The following is an 18,371-nucleotide window of genomic DNA, read 5'->3' on the forward strand; positions in this document are numbered from 1 at the left end:
GTATTTCTTGCAGAGCTGGTCTCTTGGTCACAAATTCTCTCAGTGACTTTTTGTCTGAGAATGTTTTAATTTCTCCCTCATTTTTGAAGGACAATTTTGCTGGATATAGAATTCTTGGTTGGCAGTTTTTCTCTTTTAGTAATTTAAATATATCATCCCACTGTCTTCTTCCCTCCATGGTTTCTGCTGAGAAATCTACACATAGTCTTATTGGGTTTCCCTTATATGTGATGGATTGCTTTTCTCTTGCTGCTTTCAAGATCCTCTCTTTCTCTTTGACCACTGACATTCTAACTAGTAAGTGTCTTGGAGAACGTCTATTTGGATCTATTCTCTTTGGGGTGCACTGCACTTCTTGGATCTGTAATTTTAGGTCTTTCATAAGAGTTGGGAAATTTTCAGTGATAATTTCTTCCATTAGTTTTTCTCCTCCTTTTCCCTTCTCTTCTCCTTCCGGGACACCCACAACATGTATATTTGTACGCTTCATATTATCATTCAATTCCCTGAGCCCCTGCTCATATTTCTCCATTCTTTTCCCTACAGTTTCTGTTTCTTTTTGGATTTCAGATGTTCCATCCTCCAGTTCACTAATTCTAACCTCTGTCTCTTGAAATCTACCATTGTAAGTTTCCATTGTTTTTTTCATCTCTTCTATTGTATCTTTCATTCCCATAAGTTCTGTGATTTGTTTTTTCAGACTTTCCATTTCTTCTTTTTGTTCATTCCTTGCCTTCTTCATGTCCTCCCTCAATTCATTGATTTGGTTTTTGATGAAGTTTTCCATTTCTGTTCGTATATTCAGAATTAGTTGTTTCAGCTCCTGCATCTCTTTTGAACTATTGGTTTGTTCCTTTGACTGGGCCATATCTTCAATTTTCCTGGTGTGATTTGTTATTTTTTGCTGGCGTCTGGACATTTAATTACTTTAATTCCCTTCTACTTTTGAAATAGATTTTATCCTCTTTTGGGTGCTCTGTTCATGATTTAATGTCCCAGGATGCTTCAGCTTCATTGTTTCTTATATTGCTTTAATGTCTGCAATATGCTTCTCTGCCTTCAAGACAAATCTTGGGAGGTGAAGCCTGAGATAGATTTCCTAGTTTCGGTTTTCAGACTTCCTCCTGATAGACTAGCTCACACATATAGGCATCCAAGTATGCACAGAGGGTGCTCTGTTTCTTTGGAAGAGGACCAGGGATCCCTAGTGGGAGAACTAGCTGACCCCATACTGTATGGTGGTGGGGGTGGGGAGAGAACCAGCAAGTGCACCAGCAGCTCCTTCTTTGTCTTTTGAAGCTGGACTTTCTTGATTCCACACTTGCCCAGTTAATGGAGGTTTTAAGTTATGAGGGATTCTCTTCAGGATCCCTCTGCTGCTTTTGCCTGTGACGATTTGGGACAATGGCCACCCTTAGAGTCAGTCCTCAGTGATCTGAAGTAGCTTATGCAAAGCAGTGATCAGCAATCAGACCACAACCTTCGGAGTCTGGAAAGCTAGCTGTTTTATGTCCTGTTGTAGCAACAGCAACCTGCACCAGGAGCCCAAGCTGCAGTCCCCAGCTGTTGCCTGCAGTGAGCCTGGGAGGTAGGGGTTGGTGGCTAATGTAGGGAAGGCAAAATTACTTACCACAATTTACTGTCCTTTTCTTCCTGCTGTTCCTTAGATACTACACATTGTTGCACTAGATTCCAGAATTTCAAAATAGTTGATTCAGACAGTTCCTGCCAGTTCAATAGTTGTTTTGGTGTAAGGACTGATTCCTACTCTGCCATCTTCCTACAGTCCTCTCTGATGGTTGACATTTGTAAATAGGCAAGTTCCTTTAATTAATAGCATAATCATTGATAATGAGAAAAAATGAAGCAATCAAATATATTTCTACTTTTCTAACCTGTAATATTTCCTCAGGCGTTATAGTCTAGGTGCAGTTTGGAGACATGGTCAGGGAAGTAAAGGGAAGAAAATGCTGTAGTATTCTTACTAAGTTTTATTTTCCTCAAGTTCATTGAATGCTTGGCACTTTATTAAGGTAATGTTTGTGTAAGGAAGATAAGATATTTCATTGGAATCACGCTTATTATTAAGTTCTGCTGTTTACAACATTGCAATTTTTCTTTGCCATTTGAAAAAAATTTTTAATCTGAATTTATCTGGCAACTTATATCATGAAGCATTTGAAAAAAATCAATTGACCAGGTCCTCATTTGAGACTGAAGCATGGTTGCACCCAACAACTTGAGGAAAGAGTGACTGTAAAAATGTTCAAGAACCTAACCATGATATTATTAATTCTTATTTTTATCAATTATTGGAATACATTGTTTATATATTGGTGAACTTTATTATTTTCATTTACTAACAGAAATATGCTGACTAAGATGGTCTGAAATTATTTGGATCTATGGCTTTGAAACTGAAATTTCACACATCTATCATTCATAACAATGTGTGAACTCCAATTTGAGAAATGAAGAAACTTTTTTTTTTAAGGAAAGGGCTTCTCAAAGTGCAGATGGATGTGCAGATCAGTCAGGACTGCAGCACGGTCATTCAACACTTATCTAACTTACTTTTTATTTCCTGGTGCAAAAAAATCCCCAAACATTTATAAGTTGGGCATTTGGTGATAGGGTAGTGAGGAGATGGTGTTCATTTTAGGAAACATGAATTTACCTATTAGTCACAGATCATCACTATCAGTATACACTGCACTGATGCATGAAATATAGATCTGCTTAAAAGAAATGTGCTACAAAATGTGAGTTCTATAGTTATCTATTTTATCTCCTGATGTGCTCTGAGTCATTCCTGCATACATTTTGGTAAAAATAGCTTAACCTTTCTCCCAGTATTCTACAAAACTATATTTTATCTGCTTCATGATATAAGTTGCCAGATAAATTCAGATTAAAAATTTTCATTGTAAGTGTTGATTGATGCATTAGCAGATTTAAAATTATTTTAATTTGACGAATGTTTAATTTTAAAGCAAAATTTGATATAAAGACAAAGATGGGTTATAGTTGGTTGAATAAATGTGTTGACTAGCTTTTAAAAATATAGTTATCATGCTGTTCTTTTACATAAATTTTATACTTACATTAAGAGGTAATGTAAAATTGAAATCTATAACTCCCTATGATCTAAAAAGAAATACAAGGTACTGCCAAGGTAACAAGAATATTTCACCTTCATTTTTTTTCTGTATACTTTTTTTGCAGTAGTAATCCAAAGGTAATTTGAATTTAGTGAGGTTCATGCTACATAACTGATAGACATTTTAAGGGTAGAAGTGCTTCATTTTAATATTAAGGTGCCATAAGAACTAGGCTAGAGAAAACAACTTACAGTGTCTCTATTAAAAAAGGAAGCCCTTTACTTCCAAAAGCCTAGGGCCAGATCCATCCTTCGTCTCAATTTTTAGAGCAGTTTGCTGTTTGTCCTCTGTTTTAGCATTGCCAGAATATTCCCATTTGCCAGGTATACTAGAATTATCTGATGTCATTGTTGTCTTTCTTTTTACTGTTCTTTTCTTCCTTAGTAGTGGCTCAACTTCCTCCTCTCAAAGCATGATCTCTTAACATACCCCCTTTCTTTTGAAAACCAGGAATCCTGCATCTCATGGAATCGGATTTCTAGCCTTTCCTCCAAGCCCATGAAGTGTAATAATAGCCTCAAATGGAAACACACTTACAGTCTATGTTAAGGTGAGCACCACGGGGCATCTCAATAACAAGGGATTTGGGAGAGACTCGTCACAAGATTTGGGCTTGTGCTGAGTGATTTTTGGAAGTTTTAAGAAAGCAAGCATTTTTTTCCAGATTTTATGCTATCAGGAAACATGGTACTGGGTATCTCAATAAGGTTTTCCTTGGAGGCAGAAGGCACAGTGCAGTGCTAATGCTGTTATTGGTAAAGAAGTAGGCATTCCTGTTATCTAGAAAAGGGATTATTTGGATATTTTTGTGTTTGCAAAATGTTCTTTTCTGGACCATGGCCATGCTTGGACATGATTGTGAATGGTCTTATTTTAATCTTGTATCTATCACCATGGTAATGGATTGGCCTTGTCTGATGGTTGATATCTGAAAAAATTTTTGTATTCAGTTGGGAACACTATGGCCTATTTTTGGCTGCCAACTGTTAGGGACTTCTTTATGTGTTTGTTTACTTTCTCAGTACTCTGCTTCAGAGTAGGACAAAGTTAACCTATAGGACATTAATCTGTGTGATCTAGTTCCTCACTATTGTTAAGATTTTTTTATAAGAAGGGTATTCAAGGACTGCTGTATATAATTGCACTATATTTAGACTTCACGTTTCTTTTCTTGCAAGGTAAGGAGATGATCACTTAATGTGACAATGGCTATGACTTTGTGATACGGACAATTATCAGAACAAAGTGACTTAATTTTTTAACAACTCACTAATATAGACAATTGCTATAAACTACTTAAATAAGATGGTTTATTTCCAGAATATATTCCGAAAGTAGGGACGTAGATTACCAAGCTCTTAGCCCATGAAAATAGGTTCCAAAATCCAGCTAACGCACATCAAGAGTGCCACATGGCCTTTTCCTCTAGCCTAGATCCACCTGACTGGTCAGGTCAACATAGTTCTATCCTTCCAGGTCCAATCAAGAGTCAAAAAGCACACTGGTAATTTGAACAAGGACAATTTAATAGGAAGAATTATTAACTGTAACAGATGATTAGATTCTAAGAATGGATAAGAGGGAACTCTAAAGAGTATTTTTGGGGTAAGTGAGAGTCATCAAGAAAGAAGCAAACTTGGAAGGGGGGCCCTCCCTCCAAGGGTAGCATTCAGATTCAGTAAAGAATGTGGCTGTGGACAAGTTGTAAGAGGAATTTTTAAATGGGTGATATTAAAAAGTCTGAAACAGTAAGTGTTGCTGAGGATATGGTGCAACTGGAATGTACATACATTGCTGATGTGAATGTAAAATTGTACCACCAATTTAGAAAACCGTTTTGTAGTTTCTTAAAATGTTTGTCTACCCTTAACATGATACTCAGCAATTTCACAATTATTTACCCAAGAAAAATGAAAACATACTTCCATACATTTCTTGTACATGGCAGCTTTATTCATAATACCCCAAACTGAAAGTAACCTAAAATGTCCACCAGCTGGTGAATGACTAGCTGAATTGTGTTGTATCCATAAAATAAAACGCTACTCAGCAATAGAAAGAAAACTACTGATATAAACAATATGAATGCATCTCAAAATAATATATGCTGAGTAAAATAAGGTGGGCCTGAAAGAGTATGCATTATATGATCCTACGGTATGAAACTCTAGGAAACACAGATGTAATCTATGGTGACAGATCAGTTATCTCAGACAGGAGATGGGGGTGGATTCGACTGGGAGGGAACATTTTGTGGGTTGTGATGATGTTCTTTATGTTGATTGTAGTGGTGGTTACAGGAGCATTACCATGTGTCAAAGCTCATTGAACAGTGAATGTAAACAAATTCATTTTATTCAAATATATCTCAGTAAAAGTGAAAAAAAGTTTCTAAAAATGGGCACTGCAATTCCAAATTTCTATTGGTGAAATTATGCTTGTTAGAGCAGTATGTGTTAGGATTATAACATGAAAACATTAAGCAGGCAGGTATTTAGCCAGGGGTGGCTAATTCATTGTGGGCATGGTGGCCTCAAGCAGGTTGGGACTGAAGGGGTCTCAGTTGAGTTTCCCAATCAGTGGTGACAGGGCTCTCAGCCAAGTCCCAGGGGAGTCTCCACTTGTTCATACCTTTTGTGCAAAGATCACCAGGAAAGTACCTGAAGTCAAAAAAGATTTGTTTTTTGATCTGAGAAGCAATACATGGGTATGCTCACTTTGTGAAAATCTGTTGAGTTGTACATTTATGATCAGTGAAATTTCTCTATGTGTATTAAATTTCAGCAGATTAATTTATAAAAAGAATAGAGACAAATAGGAAGAAGTAGTAAAATGGTGTATTTAAAACCAAATATATTAGTAATTACATTAATTGTAAACAGAATGAACATTCCAACTTAAAAGAGAAAGATTGTCAGACTTGATAAGAATAACAAAACCCACCTAGGTGCTAGTTCCAAGGGACACACCTTGAAAAATAAGCTACAGAAAAAATGAAAGTAAAGGATGGGAAAGCTGAACCATTAAGAAAAAAAAAAACTAGCAAAAATCTGTCTCTAATAGCAAACTAGATTTTGTAACCTAAATGTCCATCAGCTGGTGAATGGATAGCGAATTGTGTTGTATCCATAAAATAAAACACTACTAAGCAATAAAAAGAAATAAAACTACTAATATATACAACCTGAAGGCATGTTGTATCTCCAGTAATCAAGATAAAGAAGGATATCTCACAATGATAGGAGTTTAATTCACCAAGAAGACATAAAAGTTCTAATGTCACATGCACCTAATAACAAGTTTTAATATATAGAAAGTAAATTTTACAGACCTCAAAAAAAAGAAATAAGCAAATTCACAATTCTTGTGGGAGGTTTCAACATATCTCTTTATGTAATTAATAGAACAAGGAAGCAAAATATTCAGTTCTATTTCTGTTTTGTAAAGTTTTTTCTAAAAGGTCATGAATGGATGCTGAATTTTATCAATAGCTTTTACTGCATCTATTGAGATATGTAACTTTTCTTTTTTGTGGTTTCTGAAGGTAGTTTATTTTGACTTTTGAATGTTAAATCACCCTTGTATGCCTGGAATAAACCACGTTATCCTGGATTTCCTTTGCAAATATTTGTTTAAGATGGTTGCATCTGTGTTCATGGGAGAGATAAGCCTTTAATTTCCCTTTCTTAGAATGTCCTTGTCAAATTTGAGAATCAAGGTTATTCTGCCACTGTAAACAAAGTTGCAATGTGCATAATATATGCAGAGCCTCCAGATGACATGCTCTTACTCCAGAGAGGATTTATCCTGTGCTCCTGGCAGACAGGGCAGGGACCCATCACCATACTCTAATCCCAGAACCAGCTGAGTTGCTGTTTTGAAGTTCCTACTACCTCTGGTTAACCCTGTTTCCATTTGACCCTGTATTTTGCTCATACCACTTTGTATGAGGTATGGTAAAGCCAGGCACAGATCAGGAGAAAGAGACCAGAAGGGATTTAAAGATTAATGTGCTTACAGTTCCTGGGGAGAGCACAGCACACCACAAATGTCTGCACAGGGTAAGTGCCAGGTTTGGTTCTGGGGCAGATGACAAAGCAGAACCAAGTGCCTATATTGTGGTTTCTGTGGTAGGCATGGAAGGGTGAGGCTGGGTAGGCTAACATGGGATGGTTCGTCTACATCTGAAAGTGGTGCCCCTGCCAGTTTGAAGCTGTTTACTGGTAAGCAGGCTGGGTTCAGAATCAACTAGGAGCAACATACATATCTTTGGGGCTTGGTCACCTGGGAGCATCAGTAGATGTTGAAGCATCAGAGCTAGAGAATGTGATTAACATATCCTCCAAGGGTCCATCTAAGAACTTAGGTGTTCTCTGGGGCCCCTCTACCGTGGGGTCCTGAATTCTACTCTGTTCTGATTTTCAGGTGTTTTTCATGCAGATTTTTAGCTTTAAAATTCAGGACATTTCTTGAGATAAAATCAACCATGTGTGTGAGGCCCTTCAAGTCTTCAGTTTCTAAGAAGTGCTAAAAGCCTGCTGGTTTCTTTGTTATTCAAGCAGAGCCTGAATGCTCAGCTTTTTGTTCATGGCCAGAGGGAAAATTTCCCAGGGAAAATGTTGCAATATGTCATTAGATCTTCATGGTTCTTCCTTTTCTAGAATTACAGCCCTCTAATCCTTGTTGGTGAAGCATCAATTTGATGACTTTACACTTTTTTTTGTATTTTATTTGAATTTTCTAATTTTCAACTGAGATTGGTCTGCTATAAGTGACTTCATCCTTCTCAGAAGCAGAGTTCTTATGCCATCTATTTTGGTTATGTTTATTATTTCATCTTTCCCTACTATTGTTACACACAGACAAACACACATACATACATGTATAGGTACCTGTATGTGTATATAGATTTTTCTTTTTTACTTTTCCACTAATTGTGACTGCAGGGTGTAACATATATATTTGAATTTTAAAGTCTCATAAAGGACATTCAAAACTTTCTCTCCCTCCTGATTTAGATACCATTGTTGTCATGTATTTTTAATTTGCTTTATATGTTATATCCTGCTAATCATTGTTTTTGTTGAATGCCCTCAATAGTCACTTAAATTGAACACATACTTACTGTTTGTAGATTATCATTTTATCAAAAATGTCTGACCTTCCATCCAAGATTTGTGTTTTCTGCCTTGAGTACAGATATACTGATGACAGATTCTCTACTTTTATCTTAAAATGTCTTTATTTGAAATTAATTTTTGAAGAATGCTTTTTCTGTCCACCACTTTAAAAACATTATTTCATTGTCTTCTGACTTCTATTTTTGTTGAAAATTCAGCTATTAGTCTTATTTTTGCTTCTGTGAAAGTATATCTACAGTTTTTCATAAATGATGTCAATCACTCACTTAAAAATATTCATGCAGACAAGAACGCATAATGTGACTAAAAATGAAAAGAAACAACATAAAGTGTTCCTATATGCTTTTAAGATTTCCTTTTGTTCCTATATGCTTTGAAGATTTTCTGTTTGCCTTTAGTTTTCAGATGTTTTACCATAAAATGCCTAAGTTTTTGTATGTTTTTATGTTGTCAAGCTTGAGATTCATAATGATTCCTGAATTTGTGGCTTGATAGCTATCCTTATTTTTTGGAAAAATACTAACCATTATTTTATACATTATTTATATATTACTTTGCCCTATTTTCTCTTTCCTATCCTTCTAGATTTCCAATAAAAGATATGAAATTTTCTCATCTGTAATACCTGTCCTTTTTCTCTCTTATCTTCAATATCTACCCTTTCATTTTCTCTTCTAGTTTTCTAATTTTCTCTTCATCTATATCTAATTTACCATTTAACTAATATGGTAAGTATTTAATATCAATTATTTTTCAGTTTAGAATTTCCATGTGGTTCTTTTTATAGTTTTTAACCCTCTTGTTGAAATCATAATTTAATTCCTGGAAAATACTAAATTTGGTCATTTTAAAGTCTGATAGTTCTAACAGGTGGATATCCTATACATTTGCTTCTGTTTTAGGTTATTTCTCTCAGGTTTTGGTCACATTGTGCCTTTTTGTCTTCATGAATATGTTTAATTGAGTGATGGACATCGTTTATGAAAAATTGTAGATATACTTTGAGTCTTTGCATGCAATTATCTTCTCTTAGAGAATGTTTACTTTCAGTATGGCAGGCAACTCAAATTACATGCTACTGTTTTCGAGCATTTTACTTCTGCATTGTATCACCTTAAACCTACAGATTCAACCACACTGTTGCTGTTTCTGTTACAGACTGTAGTTGTTTAAATTTACCTTAGCATTTACCAGTTTATTTTCTCACAATTCCTTCTTGCCATGCTGAGGTAGCCAGCTTCACGATGATCATGATGACCCCTGACTCCTGGTGTCCACACCTGATATTCACACTGCACTAAGGTGGTCTGTATGGGCCAATAGCTTTCGACAATGATGATGTTATGTATTACAGCATCTCTGGCAAATTAAGACAGTTTTTTGGTACCAGAGGTGGGGAGCTGCTATTACAAATAGCTAAAAATATAGAAGTTGTTTTTGATTGGATTGTGTCTAGAGTTGGAGAGAATTTTAAGGCATTTGATAGAAAAAGCTTAAATTGCCTTGAAGAACTGTTGGTTGAAATATGGGTTTTAAAGATGATTTTGGTGAGTGCTCAGAAATAAGTGAGAGTTGTAGAGAAAGTTTCTGTCATTTTAGAGAGTACCTATATCATCCTGAGCAGAATGCTGGTAGAAATGTGGATGTTAAAGGCACTTCTGGTGAGACCCTAGAAGGAAATGTCTATGTTATTGGAAACTGAAGGAAAGGTGATCCTTTTTATAAAATGGCAGAGAATTTGACAAAAATTGTGTTCTGATGTTGAGTAGAGTGCAGAACTTGTAAGCAACAAATTTTGATCTATAGCTAAGATTTCCAAGCAAAATGTGGAAGGTGAAGTCTGGTTTCTCTTTGAGGCTTATATAAAATGTGGGATGAAAGAGATAAACTGAGGGCTGAATTGTTAAGCAAAAAGGAAACAGCACTTGATAATTTAGAAAATTCTCAGCCAATCTAGATAGCATGCTCTGAGGCTAGGGCTAGTAGTGGCCTTAGCAGGGCATTTCCTGAGTTCCAGGGAGGGAAATCGAGACTTATAATACAAAATACAGGGGAATTGAGATACACAGAAGCTTGAGATGGATGAATAGTTTGCTAATGAGGTTGTATTTAACTGCAAGGGAATAGACAGAAGTGAAGGCAGTTCACTAGTGGGTCTATAAGTAAGATTACCATCTTGAAGATGAATATGATTGAATGAGGGGTTCTTTAGACTCATGTGTCCCACCAATTAACACTACAAATATAAATAAATTCTTTCAAAGGTGTCAGTCTCGTACAGAGAGTGTATAAGTTTGGGGTGTAGGAGGAAAAGTGCTATTGCATGCTATGGCAGTGGCTACATTTCACAGGAAAACATCAACAGTACTGCAGCAATACCAGGGGTACATAATGGATGGGAGAGACAAGAGTTAGGGGGATGTTTGGATTTTTTGTTTGGTGAGGGTGTGTTTATTGGCTGTCATTCTCTTGGGAATAATGGATTTATCTAAAATTGAGAGTGGTGGTGGACTGCTGACTTTGGACATTATACATGAGGCCCAGTAGATAGAGGTGGCTAAAAGATGCACTGACTGAGAAGTAGATTGATAAATGATGGAGTAAACTATGATAAAAAATGGAGCTGCTACAAAAAGGAATGAAGTTCTGAGGCATGCAACAATGTGAATGAACCTGTGGGACATTTGGTGAGGCAAAATGAGCCAGAAAAAAAAGAGCAAATATTGTATGAGCTCTTTTAGAAAATACTTATAAGAAAATTTGGGCTGAGATTGTAAGCTCTTATAGGGTCACATTTAGCCCGGAGTGGTAATTGTTATTTCTGGAATTTGAGGGGCTGTTTTATATACATATAACCTGGTATTTAGAGATAAGAATGAAGCCAATCAGGTTGAGATTAAGGTCATTCAGAATACAGGAGTAAGGAAAACATTGCCTGTATTTTAGAACTTCACCTACTCTTTGAGACCAAAGAAAGAAAGCTCTATGATGTCCAGAACCTAGGTTTTCTGTAGCACATAATTTAACTCAACCTGTCTGTATAGATCATTTAAACAATCCAAACACAGGCTGCCCAGAATAAGAATGAGAGCCTTTAATCCTGTATAACTTAATGTAATCTCTAGATACATCCCAGAATATATTAAGCAAATAATCAAAAAAATATTGGCAAAGTCCCTTGAGGGATGGGAGAAAAATTATGGAACTATTAAATTTTAACACCAGGGAAACCCCAGATGCTGTGCTAAACTTAGGGACATGCAAATCAATAGGCCAAGCCCTTGATTTTCAGGCTTGCTCTTGTGAAGCTTATGTATTACTACATACGAGAAGCTTAGCCTACCTATAGGCATGCCTAAGAGTCATCTTCGGAGGACCTCTTTTGTTGCTCAGATGCGGCCTTTCTCTCTCTAGGCCCAACTCTGCAAGTGAAACCTTTGCCCTTCCCACTATGTGGGACATGACATCTAGGGGTGAAAGTCTCCCTCATGGCATAGATGACCCTAGGGATAAGCCTGGCCCTGGCACCATGGGATCAACAATGCCATCCTGACCAAAAAGGGGAAAAGAAGAGTAACAAATAAGATATCAGTGGCTGAGAGAATTCAAATAGAGTCAAGAGGCTACATTGGAGGTCACTCTTATGCATGCTTCAATTAGACATTGCTACCTATTATAACTTGCCAAACCCCAGCCAAAACCATTCCTGCCAATCCTAAAGAATACCTATAGCATTATATAAGATTCTACAAAGATTCCATGCACTAGGGTAACTCCCCAAAACCTACAACCTCCAGATGGGTCCCTGAACCAGATAAGTCCTGAAATGCAGAGGGGCCAGTCTCTCAACAATATCAACTAGTTCTATCCCCCATCCCATATCATCAACAGCCTCTTCCAACATGAAAAAGTTAGAATGGGCACAGCCCAAATACCCTAAAGAGTGGGAGAAAGATCAAAGGTGATGGTGGAGTTATACAGAGAAGGTTGAGTTTAACAAATAAATATGAGTGTGATCATTATACTGATACTTCTTTTAGCCTCCAGTATCTTAGAGCAGCTAGAAATAAAAATCTAAAATTGTAGAATTATAACCCATACCAAATTCTGAAATCTGTTCTACAACTAATTGTTGTGATATACTTTGAAATTTATTGCTTATATATATATATATATATATATATATATATATATATATATATATGTTATTTATATATATGTTATTTAAAGGGAAGGAGGAGTATGACAGAGAAGATAGGATTTAACAAATGAGTATGACTTCTGAATCATTATATTGATATTTCTGTTGGTCTCCAGTGTCTTGGAATAGCTAGAAGAAAAAATGAAAAATTGTGGAACCCCTACCAAACTTTAAAATCTGTTCTATACCTTCTTGTTAAAATGTACTTGGAAATGTATTGCTTTTTTGAATATATGTTATATTTCACAATTTAAAAATGTTAAAAAATTAAGTATATGTTGTTTAAAAAAGCATGAAGTGAATTCTTTTAGCAAAAGCATGAAGTGAATTCTTTTAGCCGCATGTGATATGGTACTTCAAGAAAGGGATGAATTAGAAAATAACTGTCCAGTTTATAAGCAGAGTTTAGAGGAAATGAAAATAAAACTTTATCCTCTTTCATCTCTTCATCAGTAAAATATTCTTAAAGGGTAACCTGGGGTTACAGACCAAATTCACAGCTACCAGCGAGATATAGCCTCAGGGAATAGGGGTAAACCCAAGTGTGTCTATAGCAACCTGTGTTAAGACCTCTGGAAGAAGAAAGGTGGCTTCTGTAGATCAGCTGTTCACAAAGTGTAGTCTGGTGATCCCTAGGAATTCCCAAGATCCTTTTGTGGGTCCATGAAGTTAAAATTATTTTCATAATAATACTGAGACATTGTTTATTCACTCTTATTTTCACAAGAGCAAGAGTGGGGATTTTCAGAAGCTGCCTAGCATGTGACTGTGTTATTGCTCTGATGGCTATTGGAGCCTGTAATTGTGCATTCTTTTTCTTTCTAGAATTTTCTAAGGCAAGCTCCCTGAAGTCCTCAATGATTTTTAATAGTGTCCAAAGGAGATGAGATTAAAAAAACTGAAAGCCTGCAGTAGATCTTTTCAACTGGTGAAAAAGGACACTTACAAAGCTTAAGGGCATAGTCCTACATCAGTCTGACATGCTCTTAGGAGCTGTAATTAAGTCTAGAGGGTTGGCATTTCTCAAAAAGAACTGTGTGTATAGCTTTTGACCCTGGGCACATGGAGTAGACTGAATCTAATACGTAGAAATTTACTAAGTGTTTTAGAGAATTGAATTAGCAAAGGTGCTGCCGTCCTGCACTAAAAGATATTGAGCTTGTCAGAATGTGAAAAACCTCTGGGCCCTTCAATTTTGTACAGCAGGAAGTAGGCTGTCCTAGAAAAAGTTGTTTAGTTGCAAAAAATGGTATATCTTCTGTTGCCTTTTTAAAAAGTGATAAAGGAAGATGATGGAAAAGGAAAGTTATCTTAAAGGGTGGTGACAAAATGGATACAATGGACTGAGGAGGCATTCCCATGGTGCAGAGCCCAAGCTTGAAAAATACCTCCTCCCCCCACCACACACAGAGAAGAGCATTTTCCCAGTGGGATTTCAGAATTGCTATGGACCAGTGACTGCTATAATTCTCCAATTCTTCTCATTAAACGTGAGTATTTATTGTAATCATCATGTCCCTCCTTCACCATTTTGTGTAGGCTCTGTGTGTGTATGTTGAAACTGAGGCAGGTGACTCATTGTTTTGTTCATTGTTCTCTGGATCATGATGATACAGATATAACCAGAGTATGTTATAGAAATTGTAAACTTTGAGCCTGATGCTGTGATTGGATGTGGCTTTTTTGGAGTTCTTAGATGGAGGTGAACATATATTGCATTGGGGTGAACATGTGGCAAGAGGACAGACTGTGGTAGGTTGCGTTATATACCCCACTCCTTCACCCTTTTCTGTATTCTTGCCCTTGGTTGTTTGACTTGCAGTTTTGTCTACTACACAGTGGAGTATATTTCCCCACCATTTATTTTTGGGTTTGGCCATATGCCTTGTTTTGGTCAAAAAAGGAAGAAATGATGTTATACTAATTCTAAGCCTAGGTTTTGAGAGGTCTTGCATGTTTCCATCTGCTCTCTTATACTTCCAACATGGAAATTTAAAAACAACAACAAACACACCTGGACTAGCTGCTGTGCCCAAGAGAAAGATGAGAGGTGTGTGAAGAAGAGCCCCCCCATCCAAGCTGCCCAGCCCCAACCTAGCCTAGTGCAGCCCCAACTGACCCTCATATCTGTAAAAATAAGTGTTTATCATTGTATGCCACTGAGAAATTTTGGGTAGTTTGTTATGCAGTAACAGATAACTGATACATTTGTTGACTCACCTCTATCTCAGCTACTATGGTTTAGAGCTTCAAGATGCCTTGCTGAGATATTTGTTAAAGCCTTCTAACTAGGCTTTTTTTCTCACACTATTCCTTCTGATCTGTTGTGTACACTTCTGGAATTGCCTTCACCAAAAGGCAAATCTAATCAACTATGAGAAAAAGCATTGGTCTTTGGCATGACATGTGGTGCTTTATTTCAGACTTGTCTCCTACTACTCCGTATGCCCTACCCCATATATTTCTCCTAGTATCAGGTTGCAGAGCATGCCATACCTTTTCATGTCTCAGCATTGCCTTTAAAGTTCTCTATGCCTGGCAAAATCCTACAAATCCTCCAGGACACTTCTCACACATCACCTTCACTTAAAGGCAATCATACTTTCTCCTGTGCATCCCAAACAATTGATGATTTCCTTCCAGGTCTGTTTCCCCACTAGGCCAAGGCCATCTCTGACTCTTCTCTTTGCATGCACCATCTAGTACAGTGTCTTGATCTTTGTAGAAGCTCAATATAGTCTCTTATAACCTATTTTATCAATTTTTGAATAATGCTGAATTCATGTAGGATTTCTGTAAATTATTAATTCTTGTTTGGCATCTATGAAATTCTCAATAAGCTGGAAATTGGATTAACTATAATCTTTGAGTCTTCAAACTTGTCAAATTATAGCATTTATGGTTGTAGGATAAAGTATGAGCATAGAAAACTGACAATAATGGTTGGAGATAATTGACATGTCCTTGATGTAGATATTATGGGTCCTTTCTAAGTGAAATCTGACAGTTCACTTAAAATTAAAATGTCAAAAATCAATATACTTCATTTATATTCAGACAAATGGAACTTTTCAGAATTTATTTGAAGCACATCTTATGTCAAAAGACACCTACTCTATTTTGAATCCTTGTGAAATGAGAAAACATTTTAGTTTTTCATTTTTAAAATGATCATCATAATAAATCTTTATCTTCCAAAATGAGACTGATGTCTAAATATTGCTATATTCTCTTTAAGTAAAAATATAATGACTTAGATAAAAAATTTGTTGTCTAAATTTGATTGGAGGTACTTTATGTACTTGGGCCATATGAAGGAGCCTGTGCTTAGAGGAGACTAGAGAGATAGGTAAGGGCAGGGAGGGCTTTGTTAGAAGGTATGTGGGTACCTAAACGCAGCCACCATCTTCAGCTGTTAGGTACATGTAGCTGACATTCATTTTGTACCTGGGGCAAGGCTTTGTAAGTTTGAAAAGGGAACAGCAAGTACTGTGAGTATGGGTATGGGAAGATTTGGGTAGGTCTGTAGGCTATCCCTGATCTGGAAGACAGGCTTTTCTAGAGTTTCTCTCTGGGTTAGTGGTAGGTAGTGCTTTGAGGTTTCAGCCCCTGCTTTGCATAACTCCTACAGAAGATTCTATTACACTTCCAGCCTGTGCCTCAGTAAAGGGGTTCCTATTGACAGGGTGTATTTTGGCCCTCTTTCATTTTTCCATCATTCAGCGAACATCAAGGTACCTCCTATGTGCTAAACACTTGGGCTCATGCTGAAGAGCACTTTCATCTAGAGTTGAACACAGACATATAGACTGGATTGTGCTAAGAGCAGGGAATGAATGTATGCATAGGGCATTAAGGAAGCAGCAAAAAAGGGCATTAGCTGCAACCTGAGAAGGTGGGGAAGTACCTGAGAAGGCTTCCTAGAGGTAATAATGCTGGAGCTGAGGATTCAAGATGAGAAAAATGGGGTTGGTGATGAGGAAGGGGGAAGGGCCTTCCAGACAGGAGGCTGCACATGGCGTCTGGGGATGGCCTGGGCCAGGTAGGAGGACAGGGTGTGGGTTGCAGAGAGGAGCAAGGGCCTTGGCTGCATGCTAAGGAACTGGGATTGTATTCTGAGATGAGGAGGAACCCGTGAAGGGTACTAAGCAGGAATATGACATGATCATATCTAGAAAGATGATTCTGACCATATGAGCAGAATGAATCTGAGAGGAATTAGAATTAGTTAGGGGACAGTTTCAGTTGTCTAGGTAAGAAACACTGAGGGCCTGAACTGTCAAAAGATTGAAGTACCATTTAGAAGATAAAGTAAGAAGAGCCTGATAAAAGATAGTGGATTCAAAACTAGAATCTAATAACAACCCGCTAAACATTAGGTCGGCTATTGGTTTGAGAAACTTATGTTAAATGATTATCCCATTAGCCCTAGTTTTCAAACAGTCTTAAACATATAAAAGTATGAACAGAAATTTAACAGATAGTTTCCAACATCTGCTGAGCTTCTACCCCTCACCCCCATTAAGCTATGTATGTGAGTTGTAATGTTGATTTATTTTTGTATCAGACCTAGCTACATATCTGTTGGATAAATTATACATAGTCAAGAAGGATTAGTCTTTCCATATACTGTACATCTTTTTCTCTGGTATTTTATCTCAGAGTTTTACTTTTATTTCATAGGCAATATTGGTTTCTAGTTATCTTTGTTGGATTTTTATAAAGGAAATATGTTAGCTACTTAACAAAATTATGTTAAATGAAACGATACATTTTTATCAGATTGAGTACATTAGTATTTTTCAGATAAAAAGTGTGATGTTATAAAGTTGTATTTTATGCCATATGTTGTTATTATGCTACATTTGAATTTATTGTATAATCAAGATGAACAGTATTTTATGTATATTTTATATAACTTAAAGCATAATATTTCCATTTCAAATTATTTTGGAGGCTCTGAATGCTTCTTTGATTTTATTATATATAAATTGACCTTATCAATCATAGCAATGACTTGATGCTCAGTCATCAACTCCCTATTATAAAATTTTCATATGTGAATATACTGACTCAAATAGCAGAGGTAAAGAATGCAGTGTGGCAAAACCTGGCTGACAACTATTTTATATGCTGTTGTGTGTTTTTGCAGTAAATATGCTCCTCCGTTTCTTCCTTCATGGCTGTGTTTTGATCCTCAAAGCTGCTATGTTTCTATATCTGTTTCTTCTTTCATCTTAGAGCAACTGGTTCATTGGAAGCCAAATGTTTCCAGAAACTGCTAAGAATGAGAGCCCAAGCAACCAGAAAAAAAAGTTACATACCTACTGTCAAGTGGAGCTGATCAGGTCAAGCATTCCATTGCTATTTCACATTACTGGGGCATTGGCTAGAAACACATTTAAATTTTATTCTAATCAGCACATTCTGTCAACTATCCCTTTGGATATTTAAGTCAATTTCACAAAGATATAAGAAGAGCAACAACGACGACGACAAGCGACCTAGCTGGCCTGGAGTCCATAGGAGTTTCCTAAGTCTGAGTAATGAACGGCCTCATCTCACGTCAACATCTCACAGTTTCTAACATGGCTCAGCTGGGTCCTCTGGTCAGTGTCTCACATGGCTGCAATCAAGGTGTTGGCCGGGGCTGCATTCTCATCTGGAGGGCCACTTCCGAGGGAGTCAGGTTGTTGGTGGGATTCATGTCCCCATGGCTGCATGATGGAGGCCCTGGCTTTTAGCTGGCTGTTGGCTGAGGCTGCCTGAAGGTCCCCACCCTGTGGCCTTCCCCAATGTGGCCACTTGGTTCATTCACCCCACAGGGGAGTCTCGTGCTTAGGGAAGACCCAGGCCTTTTTTGTGACA

At 37.0% G+C, this 18,371-nt stretch overlaps 1 protein-coding gene and 1 long non-coding RNA gene across 3 annotated transcripts in view; one reads left to right on the top strand and one right to left on the bottom strand.

Annotated features, from left to right (window-relative positions):
* The window catches only part of NEDD1 (NEDD1 gamma-tubulin ring complex targeting factor), a 158,696-nt gene that overhangs the window by 76,694 nt on the left and 63,631 nt on the right, over nt 1–18,371 (top strand). Inside the window, exons 14-15 of one of the 2 annotated variants that reach the window (XM_077111717.1) lie at nt 3,612–3,711; nt 13,781–13,978. In XM_077111717.1, coding sequence (XP_076967832.1) covers nt 3,612–3,663 — 52 coding nt within the window. In that variant the 3' untranslated portion in view covers nt 3,664–3,711; nt 13,781–13,978. Of the gene's footprint in view, nt 1–3,611; nt 3,712–13,780; nt 13,979–18,371 lie in introns of those variants that run through there. The other variant, XM_077111718.1, reaches the window with a different exon arrangement.
* LOC143642836 (uncharacterized) overlaps nt 1–18,371 on the bottom strand; it is a 98,115-nt gene that overhangs the window by 73,306 nt on the left and 6,438 nt on the right. The window lies entirely within an intron of this gene.

This window comes from Tamandua tetradactyla, chromosome 7, assembly GCF_023851605.1.
Source record: "Tamandua tetradactyla isolate mTamTet1 chromosome 7, mTamTet1.pri, whole genome shotgun sequence".
In the NCBI taxonomy this organism is placed as follows: domain Eukaryota; kingdom Metazoa; phylum Chordata; class Mammalia; order Pilosa; family Myrmecophagidae; genus Tamandua; species Tamandua tetradactyla.